This window comes from Moschus berezovskii, chromosome Y, assembly GCF_049115385.1.
Source record: "Moschus berezovskii isolate FMDL1 chromosome Y, NW_MosBer_1.0, whole genome shotgun sequence".
Classification (NCBI taxonomy): domain Eukaryota; kingdom Metazoa; phylum Chordata; class Mammalia; order Artiodactyla; family Moschidae; genus Moschus; species Moschus berezovskii.
In genome coordinates this window covers 74,417,460-74,441,038 of record NC_142489.1, presented here as the reverse complement: position 1 = coordinate 74,441,038, position 23,579 = coordinate 74,417,460, and the positions used below count along the sequence as shown (strand labels likewise).

At 38.4% G+C, this 23,579-nt stretch overlaps 1 protein-coding gene across 2 annotated transcripts; it reads right to left on the bottom strand.

The window, feature by feature from the left end:
• Nucleotides 1-216: 216 nt before the first annotated feature.
• LOC148773164 (RNA-binding motif protein, X chromosome-like) lies at nt 217-23,579 on the bottom strand. Of its 2 annotated transcripts, none has more exons than XM_088834453.1 (8): nt 23,474-23,579; nt 22,904-23,010; nt 20,765-20,933; nt 4,697-4,849; nt 2,726-2,837; nt 1,439-1,564; nt 1,273-1,361; nt 217-521 (listed from the first exon to the last, which is right to left on the bottom strand). In XM_088834453.1, the coding sequence occupies exons 1-8, from the start codon at nt 23,577-23,579 to the stop codon at nt 217-219; spliced, it is 1,167 nt and encodes a 388-aa protein (XP_088690579.1). The 2 variants fall into 2 exon arrangements, with proteins under 2 accessions (XP_088690579.1, XP_088690578.1); XM_088834452.1 differs by having other exon boundaries at nt 4,703-4,849.

Sequence of the window (23,579 nt, the reverse complement as noted above, 5' to 3'; positions counted from 1 at the left end):
TCTATCTTTCAACCAGCAGTAACAAGTATGAAATTACTTTGAATAACTCTATTTTTCAACTTATCTGAATAATTCTATTTTTCAATTTATCTGAAAATTCATGGAGGTGAAAGTTTACAGCTCTTCCCTCCAAAGCCAACGGTTTTCTTCAGCAATACTCAAGTACCAGTTAAAACAGAAACTCACAAAAAATTTTCCCATGTCAAGAAAACATTTTTAGTACCTGTTTCTGCCTACTCTTTCAGATCGGCTCCCCCCATGACCTCCCCTGGAAGCCTCACAACCTGAGCTACTGTATGACTCACGAGGAGGAGGGTACACCCTATCCTTGGAGGATGGAAACCCTTGTTCTTGTCTTCCGCCACGGTCACGACCACTTAAGTAGGTATCACTTCGGCTGCTTGAGTAACTTTTCCGACTTCCTCCATATCTGTCTCTTGTACTGCTATAATCATCATAGCGACTGCTTCTGCCATAACTCAGAGGTGGACCTCTTCCTGACGGAGCACCACGGGAGCCCCCTGTGAAATCAGTAATTGATAAAATTATAAAACTTTTCCCGTTACTTCTATAACATGACTGTAAAGTACTAAATCTTTGAAAGGATAGCCTTTATCTGCCTCTCTGGTGAAGATATGAATTAGCAGCAGTGGTGAAGGGGCTTTCACATTTATTTAAAAGAGCAGTACTTTTTAGTTCCAGTAGTTGAGAAGGCAATGGCAACCCACTCCAGTACTCTTGCTTGGAAAATCCCATGGGTGGCGGAGCCTGGTAGGCTGCAGTCCATGGGGTCACTAAGAGTCGGACACATCTGAGCGACTTCACTTTCATGCACTGGAGAAGGAAATGGCAACCCACTCCAGTGTTCTTGCCTGGAGAATCCCAGGGACCAGGAAGACTGGTGGGCTGCTGTCTATGGAGTTGCACAGTCGGACACGACTGAAGTGACTTAGCAGGAGTTTAAATGTTAATTTTTTGGAAAAGACTAAAATTTTGAACTTCATAATGTTCCTATGCTTCATACTCTCAACAGCACTTTTGCTTTTAAAAATGTTACAATAATTTTTGTGATTAAAAAATGTGAGCTGCCAAATTATCCTTCATATCATTTGAAATGACAGATCAAAAATAATTCAAAGACCTTCAAACCAATCAATTAGGTAGAAATTACATTTTATTTTCTGAGAAAATAGAAGTAAACTTGAGCAAATGATGTAGATCTAGCATGTCAATTCTAATTTTGTCATTTGTAAGCTGTAACTGTACTCTTACCATAACTCTTGTATGAATCCCTGTAGGAGCCTCCACTTCGATGTTCAGAATAATCTCTATCACGGTTTCCACCATAGCCATCACGATCACTACATTTAAGAGAATTAATGTTATAATTAACCATTTCCATAAGTTATTTGATTAAAAACAGAATTGTTTATAGTACCTATGTCCTCTAGAGGAATAATCATCTCGAGAACTTGAATGGCCATAATCACAGTATGCATAGTCTCTAGACGGTGGAGCATAATCCTCGGTGTCTCGCGAACTTGAATAATCTCTGCCTGAGAAACTTAAAACAAACAAACAAAATTAAATGATAAGAATTCAGTAAGAAAGTTTTAAATGTGCAAAGGACTTCAATATACTTTTCCTCAAGGAAGATATATAATTATGAACAAGAATATAAAACACTGCTTAACATAATTGTATTTTAGGGAAATACAGTTTCTCAATCCGAATGAGATATCTACTCTGCACCTAGCAGACAGGCTATATATATAGAGAGATATTTTTTAATATAAAACATCAAGTGTTTGTGAACATGCAGAGAAACTGAAATCCTGTGTGTGCATGGTAGAAATATAAAGCTGTGTCAGACTCTTAGAGACCTTGTGGACTGTAGCCCACCAGGCCCCTCTATTGATGGGACTTTCCAAGCAAGAATTTGCAGTAAGTTGCTGTTTTCTCATCCAGGCAATCTTCCCCACTTCGGGACTGAACCTGAGTCTCTTGCATTGGCAACAGTGCAGTTATGGAGATGAACGGTTCCTTAAAATACTGAAGTTACTGTATGACCCAGGAATTCCAATTCAGAGTTTACACCAAGAATTGAAAACAGGCACTCCAATGTTTGTACACATTAACTACAAAGATGGATAAACAAACCATGTTAACTATACATACAATGGTGTTAACCCCCACTCAAAAACTGAAGCACTGACTCATGCTTCAGCAAGGATTATCTTTGAAAACCCTCACACTAATGGAAAAGCCACATATTAAAGGTCACATATTGTTAGGGCTTCCCCGGTGGCTCAGTTGGTAAAGAATCCGAGTGCAATGTGGACGACCAGGGTTCAATCCCTCAGGAAGATCCTCTGCAGAAGGGAATGGCTACCCACTACAGTATTCTGGCCTGGAGAATTCCATGGATAGCGGAGCCTGGCAGGCTACAGTGAACGTATGATATATTCAGGATTAGGTAAATTTACAGACACATGATATAGGTGGGTGTTTACTAGGGATACAGGAGGATAAAAATGGGAGCAACTGCTTATGGATTTTGTTTTGGGGTGATTAACTATTTTGGAACTGAACAGAGAGAGTGGTTGTAGAATTCTGAGTATTTTAAATGCTACTGAATTGTTCACTTTTAAAATTTTGTTAGATAAATTTTACCTCAATAAAATGAACTATGACTTAAAAATGCATGTATTTTATTTTTCTTTACCTCTCTTTAGTAGCACAACCATTATCTCTTGGTGACACACAGTTATCTCTCCGAGAAGACATTGGCTCTCTATGAGGACCTCCTCTGTAATTTTCTCTCCGCAATACTGGACCTTTAATTTTAAAATGCTTACATAAGTATCTCAGAATTGAGAGTAATAGTTCAAAGAAAAAAAAAATCAAAAGACTGGTATCTTTCCTCTCTCCAAAACAATTTAAAAAAACTACTTATAAAATCCCATTAATGCACATTTAGTTTGCTTTATACATGTAATTCCTGAACACTTTATTTTCTGACACCATCTGCTCCCTGTACATTTTGCATAATCCTTAAATTACAAGTAATAGAATCTCTCAAAACTTGAGTAAAATCTAATTAATTTTTGAAAACTATTATCACATATTCAATCACAAAGTAGCTGATTCTCTCCTAATGGTGATAAATTTAACATAAACCGCAACCTGAATTACTGACCTTTCTAAACAATAGTGCTTTTGAGTTCAACTACTTATTAGTAATAAAGGGCGCACTTGAAAAATGCTGCCTCTTCCAAAACAGGAAACTAATTCCCATAAATAATGTTCACTTCTTGTGCTAATTCTTACTAATTCCTGGTGGTCAGACTTCTCTTGTTTTGTTTGCTTACTGGGCTAATAGTCTAATGAAACTTTAGTTTTCTCAACTTCTTTACTATTTTGAAATCAATACCATATTACACTTGGCTTCAATAATAGTCTATACATAAAATGACAATTTGATAGTGATTTGATAGTGATTCAAAGTTTTTAACTGTACCAGGAGTCAAACAACAAAGTAAAAATATGTCAAGAATCCAAACTAAAGTTAATATGGCAAATTTCAGTTAATGTTTATAATTACATGAACCAGGTAGCCAATATAACAGAGCTAAAAGATTCTACATTCCAAAATGCTGACTCATAGGATATTAGTTTTCATAAAAATACTTGACCTTGAAACTACATGAAAACTCCTACTAAGCAGCAAATGTTAGCAACTTAAAAAAAAAATTCTGAGGAATTCTCTAGCAAGCTTCAGTTCAGTTCAGTCGCTCAGTCGTGTCCGACTCTCCGCGACCCCATGAATCACAGCACGCCAGGCCTCCCTGTCCATCTCCAACTCCTAGAGTTCACTCAAACTCATGTCCATCAAGTTGGTGATGCCATCCAGCCATCTCATTCTCTGTTGTCCCCATCTCCTCCCACTCCCAGTCCCTCTCAGCATCAGATTCTTTTCCAGTGAGTCAACTCGTCGCATGAGGTGGCCAAAGTATTGCAGTTTCAGCTTTAGTATCAGTCCTTCCAATGAACACCCAGGATTGATCTCCTCCAGAATGGACTGCTTGGATCTCCTTGCAGTCCAAGGGACTCTCAAGAGTCTTCTCCAGCACCACACTTCAAAAGCATCAATTCTTCGGCAATCGGCTTTCTTCACAGTCCAACTCTCACATCCATACATGACCATGGGAAAAACCATAGCCCTGACTAGACGGACCCTGGTTGGCAAAGTAATGTCTCTGCTTTTTAATATGCTATTTAGGCTGGTCATAACTTTCCTTCCTAGGAGTAAGCGTCTTTTAATTTCCTGGCTGCAATCAGAATCTGCAGTAATTTTGGAGCCCCCCAAAATAAAGTCTGACACTGTTTCCACTGTTTCCCCGTCTATTTCCCATGAAGTGATGGGACCAGATGCCATGATCTTCGTTTTCTGAACGTTGAGCTTCAAGCCAACCTTTTCACTCTCCTCTTTCCCTTTTAGATTTAAAGGAAATGTCTTCCCCACTTCTATGTTAATCACCTACTACACATCTAAAATTAGATGCTAAAGAATTATTTTCCAGCTGTGAATCAACAAATAAACTAGTGATCAGTAAACATGTGCATCTTAAAGTTAAGCATTCATTTTAAAATTGCTCACTTTTACTAAGAAACAACAGTCCCTATATTATATAGCGTTTACCTTGTCCTTTCATTCCACTACTGGTTCGCCCTTGAGCAGAAGGAGCAGATCTTTTAGGAGAAGGACCTTCACATCTTGAGGATGGTCCTCTTTTAGGTGGATAAGTTTCTCTTGAAGAGCTCATATTGCGACTATATCCATTATCACCTGTATTTCAGTGAAATCTTTTAAGTAGAATAAACATTAAGTTTCGCTTACTGTTTATAGATATTTACTAAAGAACTACCATTGCCTTCAGCATTCGTATTTGCCTAAACCAATAAAACTAATTCCTCAAATGAAACATCAGTTAGTACAATTCAGTTTGAAAAATTTACGAAATGAGTCAAGAACCACTGCTGTGATAGTAGTCTGAAGAGAATAAAGGAGGTGGAGAAAAACCAGGATAAAATAAATTTTTAAACACACTTGGAGGAAAATGATAATAATTCATACTATTCTGGTATCAAAAAAGCTTTTTAAAAAAGTAACACAATAGGGCGGCGGTCCTAAGACAGCGAAGGAACAGAAGAGGGAGACCACTTCCTCCACAAATTCATCAAAAGAGCATTTGAACGCTGAGTAAATTCCACAAAACAACTTCTGAATGCCAGCAGAGGACATCAGGCACCCAGAAAATCAGCCCATTGTCTTCGAAAGGATATACAAAAGAGGTAAGGATGGAGATCTGTCCCAGAAAGGGAGTCTAAAAAAAGAAAGAAGGTTCCAAACACCAGGAAACATTCTCACTGGCGAGTCTGTGGCAAGCCTTGGAAACTCAGAGGGCAACATAACTGGGAGGAAAAATAAATAAATAATTAAAACCCACAGATTACATGCCCAATGGTAACTCCCAGTGAAGAAGCAGCACAGACGCCCATATCCACCACTAGCAAGTGGGGGCTTGGCAGGGAGATGCGGGCTGCATTGCTTAGAGTAAGGACCGGACCTGAAGGCCCCGAGGGCAATCTGAGGGAGCTAACTTGAGATAGCAAAGCAGACTGTGGGATAGATATCCTGCAAAAAGGCAAAAAGCCCAAACCTAAGACACCGCCAGACCTGCTCACAGAACAAAGGACTGAGCAACTTAGCCAGCTGCGGATGGCCAATCCCCCACCAAGACAGGCAGGAGAGGGCAAGCAGAGTTGTTTAAGGGGGCAATCAAGGCCCCACAGAGGCATCATCTACCAAACTGCAAGCAGGCTTCGATGATAACCAAGTTTTCTTGGGATTCTGGACGGTTGACAACAGCCTGAGAGGGTACGCCAGTTGTATACCCAGAAAACCGAGAAGCAGGGCCCGGGGAGGTGATAAGTCACAGCGACTGCGCTAGCCAAACACCTGGCCACCTGAGCTGCTCGGACTGGGGAAGGGCCCAAAACGCAGGCCCAACCAAGTCTGCGCCTTTGAGGAGTACTACCTGAACCTGAGCGGCTTTGACCTGGGAAGTGCATGCTACCCAGGGCCTGCCTCAGACAGTTCCTGGCAGAGCAACCTAGAGCTTGAGGAGTATAGAGAGGGAAAGTACACACGCTGTGAGCGGGGGCAAACCCAGTGTGGCCGAGACACTGCGAGCACTCCCCACAAATGCCAGTGATATCTGTTTGCAGACTTCCTCCTTCCCCACAGCACGACTGAACGTGAGCCTAAAAACGTGTCCACCACCGCCCCCTTGTGTCAGGGCAGAAGCTAGACACTGAAGAGAAGAACAAACAGAAGAAGCTAAAACAGAGGGAACCGCTTTGGAAGTGACAGATGGAGAAGTCTTGAGGCTACTGCAAGAATAAGACTGAAAACCAGAAGTAGGAGGCTTAAGTCCAAATCCTGAGAACAGCAGAGAACTCCTGACCCCATGGAACATTAAGCGATAGGAGCTCATCAAACACCTCTATACCTAAACTGAAACCAAGCACTACCCAAGGTTCAACAAGTTCCAGAGCAAGCACACAAAGTTCCAGAGCACAGCACACAAATTCTCCAGCCACACAGGAACATAGCCCTTAGCCTCAATATAGAGGCTGCCCAAGGTCACTCCAAACGCACTGACATCTCATAACTCATTACTGGACACTTCATTGCACTCCGGAGAGAAGATATTAAGCCCCACCCACCAGAACACCGGCACAAGCTTCCCTAACCAGAAAACCTTGACAAGCCACACCGTGCAATCCCACCCACAGAGAGGAAACTTCATAATAAAGAGAACTCCACAAACAGACAGAAGACGGAAAGGCCACCCCACCCACAGCAATATAAGCAAGATGAAGCGTCAGAGAAATACCCAGAAAGTAAAGGAACAGGATAAATGCCCACCAACCCAAACAAAAGAGAAAGAGACAGGAATCTACCTGATAAAGAATTCTAAATGATAGTGAAAGTGATCCAAAATCTTGAAAACAAAATGGAGTTACAGATAATTAGCCTGGAGACAAGGATCGAGAAGATGCAAGAAAGGTTTAACAAGGACCTAGAAGAAATAAATAAGAGTCAATATATCATGAATAACACAATAAATGAGACCAAAACACTCTGGAGGGTATCAACAGTAGAATAACGGAGGCAGAAGATAGGATAAGTGAGCTAGAAGACAGAATGGCAGAAATAAATGAAACAGAGAGGAAAAAAAGTAAAACGAATTAAAACAAACGAGGACAATCTCAGAGACCTCTGGGACAATGTCAAATGCACCAAGATTCGAATCACAGGAGTACCAGAAGAAGAAGACAAAAATACAGACCTGAGAAAATACTTGAGATAATAGTTGAAAACTCCCCTAAAATGGGGAAGGAAATAATCACCCAAGTCCAAGAAACCCAAAGAGTCCCAAACAGGATAAACCCAAGGTGAAACACCCCAAGACACATATTAATCAAATTAACAAAGATCAAACACAAAGAACAAATATTAAAAGCAGCAAGGGAAAAACAACAAATAACACACAAGGGGATTCCCATAAGGATAACAGCTGATCTTTCAAGAGAAACTCTTCAGGCCAGGACGGAATGGCAGGGCATACTGAATGTGTTGAAAGAAAATAACTTACAGCCCGGATTACCGTACCCAGCAGGGATCTCATTCAAATATGAAGGAGAAATCAAAAGCCTTACAGACAAGCAAAAGCTGAGAGAATTCATCACCATCAAACCAGCTCTCCAACAAATGCTAAAGGACCTTCTCTAGAAAGAACACAGAAAGAGTGTACAAACTCGAACCCAAAACAATAAAGTAAATGGCAACGGGATCATAGGTATCAATAATTCCCCTAAATGTCAATGGGTTGAATGCCCCAACCAAAAGACAAAGACTGGCTGAATGGATACAGAAACAAGACCCCTATAACCCCTATATATGTTGTCTATAAGAGACCCACCTCGAAACGAGGGACACATACAGACGGAAAGTGAAGGGCTGGAAAAAGATACTCCTCGCAGAGACCAAAACAAAGCAGGAGTAGCAATACTCATATCAGATAAAATACACTTTAAAACAAAGGCTGTGAAAAGAGGAAAAGAAGGACACTATATAATTATCAAAGGATCAATCCAAGAAGACATAACAATTATAAATATATATGTACCCAATATAGGAGCACCGCAATGTGTAAGATAATGCTAGCAATTGAGAGGGGAAATTAACAATAACACAATAAGAGTGGGAAACTTTAATACCCCACTCATACCTATGGATAGATCAACTAAACAGAAAATTAACAAGGGAACACAAACGTTAAATGATACATCAGACCAGTTAGACCTAATTGATACCTATAGGATATTTAACCCCCAAACAATCAATTTCACCTTTTCCTCAAGTGCACACGGAACCTTCTCCAGGATAGATCATATCCTGGGTCATAAATCTAGCCTTGGTAAATTCAAAATAATTGAAATCATTCCAACCATCTTTTCTGACCACCATGCAGTAACATTAGCTCTCAGTTACAGGAGAAAATCTATTAAAAATTCCAACACATGGAGGCTGAAGAACACGCTGCTGAGTAACCAACAAATCGCAGAAGAAATCAAAATATGCACAGAAACGAATGAAAATGAAAACATGACAACCCAAAACCTCTCGGACACTGTAAAAGCAGTGCTAAAGGGAAGGTTCATAGCAATACTGGCATACCTCAAGAAACAAGAAAAAAGTCAGCTAAATAACGTAACTCTACACCTAGAGTAATGAGACAAGGAAGAAATTAACAACCTCAGGGTGAGTAGAAGGAAAGAAATCTTAAAACTCAGGGCAGAAATAAATGCAAAAGAGACCAAAGCAAAAATCAACAAAGTCAAAAGCTGTTTTTTTTTGAGAGGGTAAATAAAGTTGACAGACCATTAGCCAGACTCATCAAGAAACAAAGGGAGAAAATCCAAATCAATAAAGTTAGAAATGAAAATGGAGAGATCACAACAGAGAACCCAGGAATACAAAGGACCATACGAGACTACTATCAGCAATTACAGGCCAATAAATGGACAACTTGGAAGAAATGGACACATTCTTAGAAAAGTACAACTTTCCAAAACTGAACCAGGAAGAAATAGAAAATCTTTAACAGACCCATCACAAGCACAGAAATGGAAACTGTAATCAGAAATCTTCCAGCAAACAAAAGCCCAGGACCAGACGGCTTCACAGATGAATTCTACCAAAATTTTACAGAAGAGCTAAGGAAGGTTATGACCAACCTGGATAGTGTATTAAAAAGCAGAGACATTACTTTGCCAATTAAGGTACGCCTAGGCAAGGCTATGGTTTTTCCCGTGGTCATGTATGGATGTGAGAGTTGGACTGTGAAGAAAGCTGAGCACCAAAGAATTGATGCTTTTGAACTGTGGTGCTGGAGAAGACTCTTGAGAGTCCCTTGGACTGCAAGGAGAGCCAACCAGTCCATTCTAAAGGAGATCAATCCTGGGTGTTCATTGGAAGGACTGATGCTAAAGCTGAAACTCCAATACTCTGGCCACCTCATGCGAGACTTGACTCACTGGAAAAGAGTCTGATGCTGGGAGGGATTGGGGGTGGGAGGAGATGGGGACGACAGAGAATGAGATGGCTGGATGGCATCACCGACTCGGTGGACATGAGTTTGAGTGAACTCTGGGAGTTGGTGAAGGACAGGGAGGCCTGGCGTACTGTGATTCATGGGGTCGCAAAGAGTCGGACACGACTGAGTGACTGAACTGAACTGAACGCCTCTCCTGCTCAAATTCTTCCAGAAAACTGCAGACGAATGTAAACTTCCAAACTCCTTCTATGAGGCCACCATCACCCTAATACCAAAACCTGAAAAAGATACCTCAAAAAAAGAAAACTACAGGTCAATATCACTGAAGAACATAGATATAAAAATCCTTAACAAAATTCTAACAATCAGAATCCAACAACACATTAAAAAGATCATACATCATGACCAAGTCGGCTTTATCCCAGGGATGCAAGTATTCTTCAGTATCCGCAAATCAATCAATGTAATACACCAAATGAACAAACTGAAAAATAAAAACTGTATGATTATCTCAATAGATGCAGAGAAAACCTTTGACAAAATTCAACATCCATTTATCATACAAACCCTCCAGAAGGTGGGAATAGAAGGAACATTCCTCCACATAATAAAAGCTATATATGACAAACCCACAGCAAACATTATCCTCAATGGTGAACACTTGAAAGCATCTCCCCTAAAGTCAGGAACAAGACAAGGGTGGCCACTCTGACCGTTACTATTCAACATAGTTTTGGAAGTTTTGGCCACAGCAATCAGAGCAGAAAAAGACATCAAAACATTCCAGATTGGAAAAGAATTAAAACTCTCACTATTTGCAGATGACATGATCCTCTACACAAAAAACCCTAAAGACTCTACCAGAAAACTACTAGAGCTAATCAATGAATATAGTAAAGTTTCAGGATATAAAATCAACACACGGAAATCCCTTGCATTCCTATACACTAATAATGAGAAAATAGAAAAAGAAATTAAGAAAACAATTCCATTCACCGTTCCAACGAAAAGCATAAAATCCTTAGGAATATACCTACCAAAAAAACCAAAAGGCCTATATATACAAAACTATAAGACACTGGTGAAAGAAATCAAACAGGATACTAATAGATGGAGAAAATACCATGTTGGTGGATTGGAAGAATCAATACTGTGAAAATGACTATACTGCCCAAAGTTATCTATAGAGTCAGTGCAATCCCTATCAAGCTACCAATGTTATTTTTCACAGAGCTAGAACAAATAATTTTACAATTTGTATGGAAGTACAAAAACATCGAACAGCCAAAGCAATCTTGAGAAAGAAGAAAGGGGGGAATCAATCCACCGGACTTTAGGCTGTATTACAAAGCCACAGTCATCAAGACAGTATGGTACTGGCATAAAGACAGAAATATAGAGCCATGGAACAAAATAGAGAGCCCAGAGATAAATCCACACACCGATGGACACCTCATCTTTGACAAAGGAGGCAAAGATATTCAATGGAGAAAAGACAATCTCTGTAACAAGTGGTCCTGGGAAAACTGGTCATCTCCTTGTAAAAGAATGAAACTAGAACACTCGCTAACATCATATACAAAAATAAACTCAAAGTGGGTTAAAGACCTAAGGGGAAGACCAGAAACTATAAACTCCTAGAGGAGAACGTAGGCAAAACACTCTCTGACATAAATCACAGCAGGATCCTCCATGAACCACCTCACAGAATATTGGAAATAAAAGTAAAAATAAACTAAGAGGACCTAATTAAAATTAAAACCTTCTGCACAGCAAAGGAAACGATGAGCAAGGTGAAAATACAGCTTTCAGAATGCGAGAAAATAATAGCAAATGAAGCAACTGACAAATAATTAATCTCCAAAATATACAAGCAACACCTGTAGCTCAAATCCAGAAAAAATAAACGACCCAATCAAAAAATGGGCCAAAGAACTAAACAGACATTTCTCCAAAGAAGACAAACAGAAGGCTAACAAACACATGAAAAGATGCTCAATGTCACTTCTAATCAGAGAACTGAAAATCAAAACCACAATGAGGTGCCATTTCACCCCGGTCAGAATGGCTGCTATCCAAAATTCTACAAGCAAAAAAGCTGGAGAGGATGTGGAGAAAAGGGAACCCTCCTGCACTGTTGATGGGAATGCAAACTAGTGCAGCCACTATGGAGAAAAGTGGGGGAGATTCCTTAAAAATCTGGAAATAGACCTGCCATACGACCCACCAATCTGACTCCTGGGCATACACACCGAGGAAACAAGAATTGGAAGAAACAAATGTACTCCAATGTTCAATGCAGCACTGTTTTTAACAGCCAGGACATGGAGGCAACCTAGATGTCCATCTGCAGACAAATGGATAATAACGCTGTGTTACATATACACAATGCCATATTACTCAGCAATTAAAAGAATACACTTTAACCAGTTCTAATAAGGTGGATTAAACTGGAGCCTATTATACAGAGTGAACTGAGCCAGAAATAAAAACACCAACACGGTATACTAACACAAATATATGGAATTGAGAAAGATGGAAACAATAACATGGTATGCGACACAAAAGAGACACAGGCGTATAGAACAGTCTTATGGACTCTGTGGGAGAGGGTGAGGGAGGGATGATTTGGGAGAATGGCAATGAAACATGTATATCATCATATGTGTAATGCATCGCCAGTCCAGCTTCGATCCATGATACAGGATGCTCGGGGCTGATGCACTGGGATGACTCTGAGGAATGATATGGGGAGGGAGGTGGGAGGGGAGTTCAAGATGGGAAACACATGTACAACCGGTGGATTCATGTCAGTGTATGGCAAAACCAATATAGTATTGGAAAGTAATTAGCCTCTTAATTAAAACTGTTTATAACAGATAAAAAAAGGATACATTTGAATCAATTCCAATGAGGTGGATGAAAATGGAGCTATTATACAGAGTGAAGTAAGCCAGAAAGAAAAAAAACCAATGCAGTATACGAACACAAATATATAGAATTTAGAAACATGGTAACGATAACCCTGTATGCGAGACAGCAAAAGAAACACAGATATATAGAACAGTCTTTTGGACTCTGTGGGTGAGGGAGAGGGTGCGATGATTTGGGAGAATGGCATGTGTATATAACCATATGGGAAATGAGTCACCAGTCCAGGTTCAATGCATTATACAGGATGATCGGGGCTGCTGCTCTGAGATCACCCAGATGAATGATGTGGGGAGGGAGGTGGAAGCAGGGTTCATGATAGGGAACACATGTACACCCGGGGAAGATTCATGGCAATGTAAGGCAAAACCAATACAATATTGTAAAGCAATTCAGGTAAAGCAATTAGCGTGCAATTAAAATTAAATACATACATACATACATATATATATAAAGAATACATTTGAATCAGTTCTAATGAGGTGGATGAAACTGGAGCCTATTATACAGAGTGAAGTAAGCCAGAAAGATTAACACCAATACAGTATACAACACATATATTGGAATTCAAAATGATGGTAATGAGAACCCTGTATTCGAGACAGCAAAAGAGAAACAGAGATGTAGAACAGTCTTATGAAGTCTGTGGGAGAAGCCAAGGGTTGCATGATTTGGAGAATGGCATTGAGACATGTATGTCATGATATGGGAAAAGAATCACCAGTCCAAGTTCGATCCATGACACAGGATGCTCGGGGCTGGTGCACTGGGATGACCCTGAGGAATGATATGAGGAGGGAGGCGTGAGGGGATTTCAAGATGGGGACACATGTACAACCGGGTGGATTCGTGGCAGTGTATGGAAAAACCAATATAGAGTATTGGAAACTAATTAGCCTCTAATTGAAATTTTTTATAAACAATAAAACATGAATACATTTGAATCAGTTTTAATAAGGTGGATGAAACCTAAGCCTACTATACAGAGTGAAGTAAGCTAGAAAGAAAAACCAACACAGTATACTAACACATTTATATGGAATTTAGAAAGATGGTAACAATATCGCTTTATGTGAGACAGCAATAGAGACATAGATATAGAGAACAGTCTTATGGACTCAGAGGGAGAGACAAGCAAGGGATGATTTAGGAGAATGACACTGAAACAAGTATGCCGACATACGTGAAATGAATCATCAGTCAGGTTTGATGCATGATACAGGATGCTCGGGGCTGCTGCACTGGGATGACTCAGAGGGATGATATGGGGAGGGAGGTCGGAGGAGGGTTCAAGATGGGGAACACATGTACACCCAGGGCCGATTCATGTCAATGTATGGGAAAACGAATTCAATATTGTAAAGTATCAGCTTATAATTTAAATTTTAAAAAAGAATATATTTGAATCATTTCTAATGAGGCGGATGAAACTGGAGTCTATTATACAGATTAAAGTAAGCCTGAAATGAAAACACCAATACAATATACTAACACACACATATGGAAATTAGTAAGATGGGAACGATTACCCTGTATGTGAGACAGAAAAAGAGACACAGATATATACAACAGTCTATGGACTCTATGGGAGAGGGCGAGGGTGGGATACTTAAGAGAATGGCACTGAAACATGTATATTATCACATGGGAAATGAATCGTCAGTAGAGGTTCGATGCATCACACAGGATGCTCGGGACTGGTGCACTGGGTTGACCCAGATGGATGATATGGGGAGGGAAGTTCGGCGCGGGGCGGGGGGTTCAAGATGTGGAACACCTTTGCACTCGGGGCAGAATCATGTCAATGTACAGCAACACCAATAAAATATTGTGAAGTAATTCACCTCCAATAAAAATATTTTTTTAGAAAAAGTATACATTTGCATCAGTGGAGAAGGAAAGGGTAGCCCACTCCAGTATTCTTGCCTGGAGAATCCCATGGACGGAGAAGCCTGGTAGGCTACAGTCCACGGGTCGTAAAAGCGTTGGACACGACTGAGTGACTGAACGGAACGGACGGAATGAGGTGGTTGAAACTGGAGCTTATTATACAGTGAGAAGTAAGCCAGAAAGAAAAACACCAATACGGTATACTAACACATTTATACGGAATTTATAAAGATGGTAATGATGACCCTGTACGCGAGTCAGCAAGAGTCACAGATATATAGAACAGTCTTATGGAATCTGTGGGAGAAGTCACGGGTGGGATGATTTGGGAGAATGGCACAGAAACATGTATATTATCATATGTGAAACGAATTGCCAGTCCAGGTTCAATGAATGATACAAGATGCTCGGGACTGGTGCACTGGGAAAACCCAGAGGAATGATACTGCGAAGAGGGAGGGGGTTCAAGATGGGGAACACATGTACACTGGGGCATATTCATGTCAATGTATGGCAAAACCACTACAATATTGTAAAATAAATAGCCTCCAGTTAAAATTTAGAAAATGACTACACTGAATCAGTTCTAATGAGGTGGTTGAAACTGGAGCCAATTATAGTGTGAAGTAACCCAGAAAGAAAAACACCAATATAGTTTACTAATCATATATATGGAATTGAGAAAGATGGTAACGATACCCTATATGTAAGACAACAAAAGAGACTCAGATATATACAACAGTCTTATGGACTCCGAGGAAGAGGGCAAGGGAGGGATGATTTGGGAGAACGGCATTGAAACATGTATATTATCACAGGTGAAATGAATCTCCTCCACTCAGGTTTGATGCATGATACAGATTCCTCAGGGCTGGTGCACTGGGATGATTCAAAGGGATATTATCAGGAGGGAGATGGGTTCAAGACGGGAAATACAGGTACACCCAGGGCAGATTCATGGCAAAGTATGGCAAAACCAATACAATATTGTAAAGTAATCAGCCTCCAATTAAAATTTTTTGAAAAGATTAAAAAAAAAGAATACATTTAAATCACTTCTACTGAGGTGGATGAAACTTCAGCATATTTTACACAGTGAATTAAGCCAGAAAGAAATACACCAAAACAGTACACTAACACATATATATGGAATTTAGAAAGATGGTTACCATAACCCTGTACGCGAGACAGTAAAAGAGACACAAATGTATAGAAGAGTCTTATGGACTCTGAAGGAAGGGCAAATTTGGGATGATTTGGGAGAATGGCATTGAAACATGTACATTATCATATGTGAAATAAATCCCCAGCCCAGGTTTGATGAATGAAACAGGATGCCCGGGGCTATTGCACTGCGATGACCCCAAGGGATGATATGGGGAGGGAGGTCGGAGGGGGGTTCAAGATGGGGAACACATGTACATCCGGGGCGGATTCATGTCAATGTAAGACAAATACAACACAATATTGTAGACTAATTAGCCTCCAATTAAAATTTTTCAGAAAAGATAAAAAAAAGTAACACATTTGAATCAGTTCTAATGAGGTGGACGAAACTGGAACCTATTATACATAGTGACGTAAGCCAGAAAGAAATACACCGATACAGTGTATTAAAGCATATATATGGAATTTAGAAAGATAGTAACAATAACCCTGTCTGCGTGACATCAAAAGAGATACAGATATCTGTTACTGTTACTATACAACAGTCTTATGGACTCTGTGGGAGAGGGAAATGGTGGGGTGATTTGGAAGAATGGCATAGAAACATGTATATTATCATATGTGAAACGAACTGCCAGTCCAGGTTCGAAACATCTTATAGGAAACTCGGGGTTGGTGCTCTGGAATGACCCAGAGGAATGATATGGGGAGGGAGGCGGGAGGGGGATTCAAGATGGGGAATGCATGTTCAGCCAGGGCAGATTCATGTCAAAGTATGGCAAAACAAATACAATATTTTAATTAGCTTCTAAGTAAAGTTTGTTTTTTTCTTTTTAAGATTAAAAAAAAGAGAATACATTTGAATCAGTCTAAATGAGGTGGATGAAACTGGGGCCGATTATACAGAGGGAAGTAACCCAGAAAGAAAAACACCAATACAGTATACTAACGCATATCTATGGAATTTAGAAAGATGGTAAAAACAGCCCTGTATGCGTGACATCAAAAGAGACACAGATATATACAACAATCTTATGGACTCAGTGGGTGAGGGAGAGGGTGGGATGATTTCACAGAATGGTATTGAAACATGTATATTATCATATGAGAAACGAATAGCTAGTCCAGGTTCGATGCATGATACAGGATGCTTGGGGCTGGTCCTCTGGGATGACCCAGAGGAATGACATGTGGATGGAAGTGGGAGAGGGGTTTAAGATGGGATACACAAGTACACCCAGGGAAGATTCATGGCAATGTAAGGCAAAACCAATACAATATTTTAAATAATTAGCCTCCAATTAAAATTAAATATAAATATATATATATAAATATATATAACATTGAATCAGTTCTAATGAGGTGGATGAAACTGGAGCCTATTATACAGAGTGAAGTAAGCCAGAAGGAAAAACACCAACACAGTTTACTAACACATTTATATGGAATTTTAAAAAGATAGTAACAATATCCCTTTATGCGAGATAGCAAAAGAAACACATATATAGAACAGTCTTATGGACTCTGTGGGAGAGGGCGAAGTTGGGATGATATGGATGGATGGCACTGAAACATGTATATTATCATATGTGAAATGAATTTCCAGTCCAGGTTCGATGCATGAAACAGGATTCTCTGGGCTGGGGCACAGGGATGACCCAGAGGGATGATATAAGGATGGAGGAGGGAGGGTGTGTTCAAGATCGGGAAGACATGTATGTCTGGAGCAGATTCATATCAATGAAAGGCAAAACCAATACAATATTGTAAATTAGCCTCCAATTAAATTGTTTTAAAAAATAAAAAAAAAGAAGCAATTTGTAACTGTTCTAAAGACGTTGATGAATATGGAGCATATTATACAGAGTGAAGTAAGCCAGAATGTAAAACACCAATACAGTATACTAACACATATATATGAAATTTAGAAAGATTTTAATGAAACTCTTGTATGCGAGACAGCAAAAGAGACACAGATATATACAACAATCTTATGGACTCTGTAGGAAACGGCAAGGGGGGATGATGTAGGAGAATGGCATTGAAACATGTATATTAACATATGTGAAAATGAATCGGCCATCCAGGTTCAATGCATGGTACAGGATGCTCGGGACAGGTGCTCTGGGATAACCCAGAGGGATGATATGGGGACAGAGGTGGAAGGGGTTTCAAGATGGGGAACTTATGTACACCCGGGACAGATGCATGTCAACATATGGCAAAACATATACAATATTCAAAAGTCATTAGCCTCCAGTTAAAACAATATATATATAAGAATACATTTGAATCAGTTCTAATGAGGTGGATGAAACTGGAGCCTATTCCACAGAGTGAAGTAAGCCAGAAAGAAAAACACCAATACAGTATACTAGTCCATATATATGGAATTTAGAAAGATAGTAACAATAATCCTGTATGTGAGACAGCAAAAGAGACACAGATATACAGAACAGTTTTATGGACTCTGAGGGAGAGGGAGAGGGTGGGATGACTTGGGAGAATGGCATTAAAACATGTGTATTATCATATGTGATATGAATCTCCAGTCCAGGTTCGATGCATGATACGGGATGCTCGGAGCTTATGCACTGGGATGACCCAGAGGAATGATATAGGTTGGAGATGGGAGAGGGGTTCAAGTTGGGAAAGACATGAACACCCAGGGCAGATGCATGTCAATGTATAGCAAAACCAATACAATATAGTAAAATAATTAGCCTCCAAATAAAATTTTTTAAAAATATTAAAAAAGGGAAAAAAATTACAATTGAATCAGTTCTATGAGGCGGATGAAACTGGAGCCTATTATACAGAGTGAAGTAAGCCAGAAAGAAAAACTCCAGTACAGTATACCAACACATATATATGGAATGTAGAAAGATGGTAACAATAACCCTGTATACGAGACAGCAAAAGAGACACAGATATATACACCAGTTACGGACCCCGTGGGTGAGGGTGGGATACTTGGGAGAACGGCACTGAAACATGTATATCATCATAGGTGAAACTAATCGGCAGTCTAGGTTCCATGCATGATACAGGATATTCGGGGCTGGTGCACTGGGATGCTCCAGAGGAATGATATGCGTAGGGAAGTGGGACGGGGGTTCAAGATGGGGAACACATGTACACCCCGGTAGTTTCATGTCAATGTATGGCAAAACCAAAACAATAGTGTAATTGGCCTCCAATTAAAATTAACATAATAAAAAAAGAATGCATCTGAATCAGTTCTAATCGGTGGATGAAACTGGAGCCTATTATACAGAGTGAAGTAAGCCAGAAAGAAAAACACCAATACAGGATACTAACACATACATAGGGAATTTAGAAAGACAATAATGATAACCCTGTGTGTGAGACAGCAATAGAGACACGGGGCTGGTTGGGATGAATGGGGAGATTGGCACTGAAACATGTATATTATCATATGTAAAATGAATTGCCAGTCTAGGTTCGATGCAAGATACAGGAAGCTCGGGGTTGGTGCTCTGGGATGACCCAGAGGAATGATATGGGGAGGGATGTGGGAGGGGCATTCAAGATTGGGAACACATGTACTCCCAGGGTGGATTCATGCCAAGTATGGGACAACCAATACAATAATGTAAATTAAAAAAAAAAAAAACATGTCACAAAGCTGTTTGTACCTCACAGAGAAAGAGAGAATATTTTACATGAAATATACATTGATTTGAATCTATCCAAATATTAAGTCCCAATGTTGCACAAGTGAAACTAATCCATTCTTTTAAATAAACTATACTTCAAATAAATAAAATGTAACAATAATTAAGTCAAAACAATAAAAATATGCACCTAAAAATACAAACAACACCTTTTATAGGAAAATATGCAACTTTTCAAACAACCATGGATACATATATAATTCGATAAAAAACAAAAAATCCTGCTTATAATTGAATTCACACAGATCAATTCTGTTTTGTTCAAGCATAACCTTTAGTGTTAATTTTGAGTAAAAGGCTATGTTCTGTTCAAGTTTAACAGACGTTAAAAATGCATGGTATGCAATGAAAAATTATCTTTTTATCTAACTAGAAAAATGTTGACAGATATATTCCAATTACACTTGGCAGAGTATAAGCTAGTGAACTTTTCCCCTCATCTCTTGAGAAAACAACAGAACTGTGTGATCTTATAATGAACACACGCTGTAACTGAACTTAAGATTTTCTAAAAATGGCACATCTGGTTGTCAAAACCAGAAGTGAAATTTTTTAAAGATTTGCTACTGTAACTAGAAGAGACAAAGTTCGTTAAATATATGGAAGTTTATGAATGGAAAGTGACTCCCTTCTTCTGTCTTACCAAGTAAAAACTTCTTTGAAAATCTCATATTACCATTTTCAATAACTCACTGTTCTCTAACACACACAAACATGTAAATATATATGTTTTGTATGTAAATATACATACAAAACAGATGCTTTTACATCTGCAACAAAGACAACTTTTCCAAAATGCAAATTATACTACAACAGAACCCAGGAACAAAAGCACCATATCAAAATGACAGTGGATATTTGCATAGATTTGTCTGCACATTTATGCTCAAGACAAACACTATAAGGTCAGTCCAAAAATATGGAATTTTCACCCCTGAACTGTGGTTATCTGTTATGTAATCTTGAAAATTATCCAGTACTTTTTACAATACAGTAGGACTACTCTGAAAGTATATCAACGTAGTTTTAATTCTTTAAATAAAGTTATTTGCTGTAAGCTGGAAAATTCTAATGTATGATCAACAGAAATGAATTCTGTAGAAAAACTCTTAAAGAGGCATCAATAACAATGGTTAAAAAAAACTTAACAAAATTTAAGTGATTTCCCTGTAAGACGATAAACATTTTTTGCACATACGTAATTTTAAAACTACGACAATTCTTTACAACTTAGAAATAATTTTGATTATCAAGAATGGTAATTTCTCACCTAATATATTCTTATCGATTATTCTGCTCATTACCAATGCAATAAAAATTAAGGTTTACTAGATGTTCAAACTTAACAGGTTTTCAGTGCTATGGCATCCTTATATTTTAATACATTACCAAAGTGTCCTCCTTGAGACACACGCCCTCTTGCTCCTCCTCCTTTTTCACATCTCAGATTTCTCGGATGGCCCCTTTTTCTTGCAGGAGGTTGAGATCTCAGTTTACCACCACTTTCAAATGATGGCTTATTGGCTTGTTCTACTTTAATTGTTTTTCCATCCAAAAACTAAAAGATTAAGTACAGCATCACTAATGTTACATAAAATTTAACTTATTGTTGTAATGAGTTAAATCAGTATTTTTTCCCCAAAAGCAAACATTTTTTTCCTGAAATGACTGTGTCCTTCCACATGATGAACATGACTTAATTGGCAATTGCCTTTCGTAAGTCATCCACCACAAAGCATATGCATTTACTATCAGAATTTCCTGAAAGGTTCTCTGGTATTAAAAGATGTGTATCTCTCCATTACCATGAAAAAGCACACATTTTTATTTTCTGTAACGTGCTTCATTTTAGTAATTTTTCCATTTAAAATTTGTTTCCCAAGGGTATGTAAAAGCATGCATATTACTTACAGTATTTACTCAAAATTATTGTTCCTATCATAATTACATTTTAGCATTTGTTCTATTAGACACAAACATAAAGAAAATTTCTCAATATAAGTGCTGCTCTGTATTTACTCTAGTTCTATTAATTTTCTTCCTTTTTCTTTTTTAAAACTAGGGTCCTTATTTGGTCTTTAACATTTCTTGCCTTACACAACTGTTTTATTTTGTGTTCCCAAATAGTTACCGTAATGCTACTTCATATTTTTCAGAAATGCTTAAACTTAATTGATCTTCCAATATCTGCCTTAATCTTTTACAGAGACCAAAGGGAGTTTTGAAAACCCAGCAGGAATCATACTATATAGACTCTTGTTATTTCATATTATTTTTGGAAAATAATTTTAAATCCTAAATTCCTTCCAGGACTTCTGGCTGAAATGGGCTCTAGCTCAATATAATCAGCCTCAAAAGCCATGTTTTCCCATCTTAGGTCTTATTTTCTATTTTTTGGTTCAAAATATTTTCCACAAATTCATGCACTGCCTCCTTCCCAACGCAGGATTTAGCTTACATTCCTAGATATACCTAAAAATAGTATCCAAAACCCAATAAGCTCTACCAAAATTACTACTTCATTTTCCTTAACATTTCTGCATGTGAAATTAATGTTTCCTCTCGTACATCTTTTCCCTTCACCCTAGAATACCAGTGCTCAAGAAAATAAATACTTTGTCTCATCCATAACCATTAGTCAGCTGCTAAATACAATCAATGCCTTACAATATAACACCTATTGAATAAAGAATAATTCAAGTGTAATTTCAGATTACATGTTCCTGTGGCTAGACAACTAGAACAAATTAAAAAACAGCAATTAGTTACCATCAAGTAGTCTCAAGGAAACTTTATCTCTGTGACCCAAAGCTGGGTCAAACTTAACTTTTAGGTATTACCATATCTGAAAAATGAAAGTACAAGGGTCAGCTTGTGCCACATGCCTGAAATATACTAGAACCATAACTATAGATAATAGGGAATTAATGTAGTCACACTAAGGGAATGTAGAAGCTTTAGAGATAATTTAACAATTAACAGGATATCATGAGTACAAAAGCCCATGACCCACAATACAAAATGGGGGAAATAGACTTTTTTTATTTAATATAACAATCCACAGAGGGGGAAATCCTGGAGCAAACACAGTGCTCTGTAACTAGCTAAAGAAGTGGGATGCTTATGGCTGATTCATGCTGATAGGCTGCAAGAAACCAACACAATATTGTAAAGCAATTCTCCAATGTTTAAAAACAGTTCTGCCTCTAAGGGACAAATTTTTATTCGTAACACTGAAACAGTGAAGACTGACTTAAATAGAAAATGCCAAGACTTAAAATAAAGAATGGAATACCGGTAGAGTGCTGAAGGTTAAAACCTATTTGTGTTTACACTTGAATGCTAATAGAAGACAGATTTAATCTATTTTGTTACTGCTGGGTATTAACTTCAATCTCTTCCCAACCAGAGGATCCAGTGTTTATGTGACAAAAAGGAGAGTGAAGCCTTACAGAGCATTATACTATTGTAACAATAAAGAAATCTATAAAGAGTACTAGATGAAGAACATTCATTATTAAGACTTACCTTTCCATTCATTCCTTTGGCAGCATCCTTTGCATCTGCCGGGCTCTCAAAAGTAATGAAAGCAAAGCCTCTCGACTTGTTTGTGTTCCGATCCCTTATCAAGAGAACTGTAATATACATAAATCTTTTTAATTTAAAATGTCACATAAAACTGAACTTTATTGTTTTCAAAATAATCACTCCTTTGACGCTTTCTCATAAGACCCCTTTAACATACTTGAATGTTATCAATAGAGTACAAACTTTTGAAAGTTACTTAAAAGCAACAAAAATCTATATATTATTTTATATATGATATAAAAACACCACACAATTTGATTTTTATGTATAACTTCTAATATTTTAAAAACTAACAGTAAATAATCTCAATAATTCTACAATTACCATATCTTATTCTATTTCATGTCCCAGGACCATTAGTACATTTTAAAAGCACTCTTTTCTTCCCTTTTCAGTAAGAGGAGACCCTTTCACTGACTGCCAAGTGCTTAATCAATTAAAAAAAAATCTCAAACTACTCAAAGTATACATATGCTTTAACGACTTAATGTATATTGATTCTTCAGTTACCTTCCATAATGTGACCATATTTCCCAAAATCAGCTTCAAGAGACTTCTCCGTTGTTTCAGCACTGAGGCCTCCTATGAAGAGTTTTCCAGGCCTATCTGCTTCCAT

Bases quoted from the DNA above. Each gene is read 5' to 3' on its own strand.
- LOC148773164 (XM_088834453.1), bottom strand. From the start codon at position 23,579: ATGGAAGCAGATAGGCCTGGAAAACTCTTCATAGGAGGCCTCAGTGCT. The intron at 4,850-20,764 runs GTAATGTATTAA...ACTGAAATACAG, and splicing joins GTCTCAAGGAGGACACTTTG to GTGATAATGGATATAGTCGC. The intron at 1,362-1,438 runs GTACTATAAACA...TCTTAAATGTAG, and splicing joins TATTCCTCTAGAGGACATAG to TGATCGTGATGGCTATGGTG.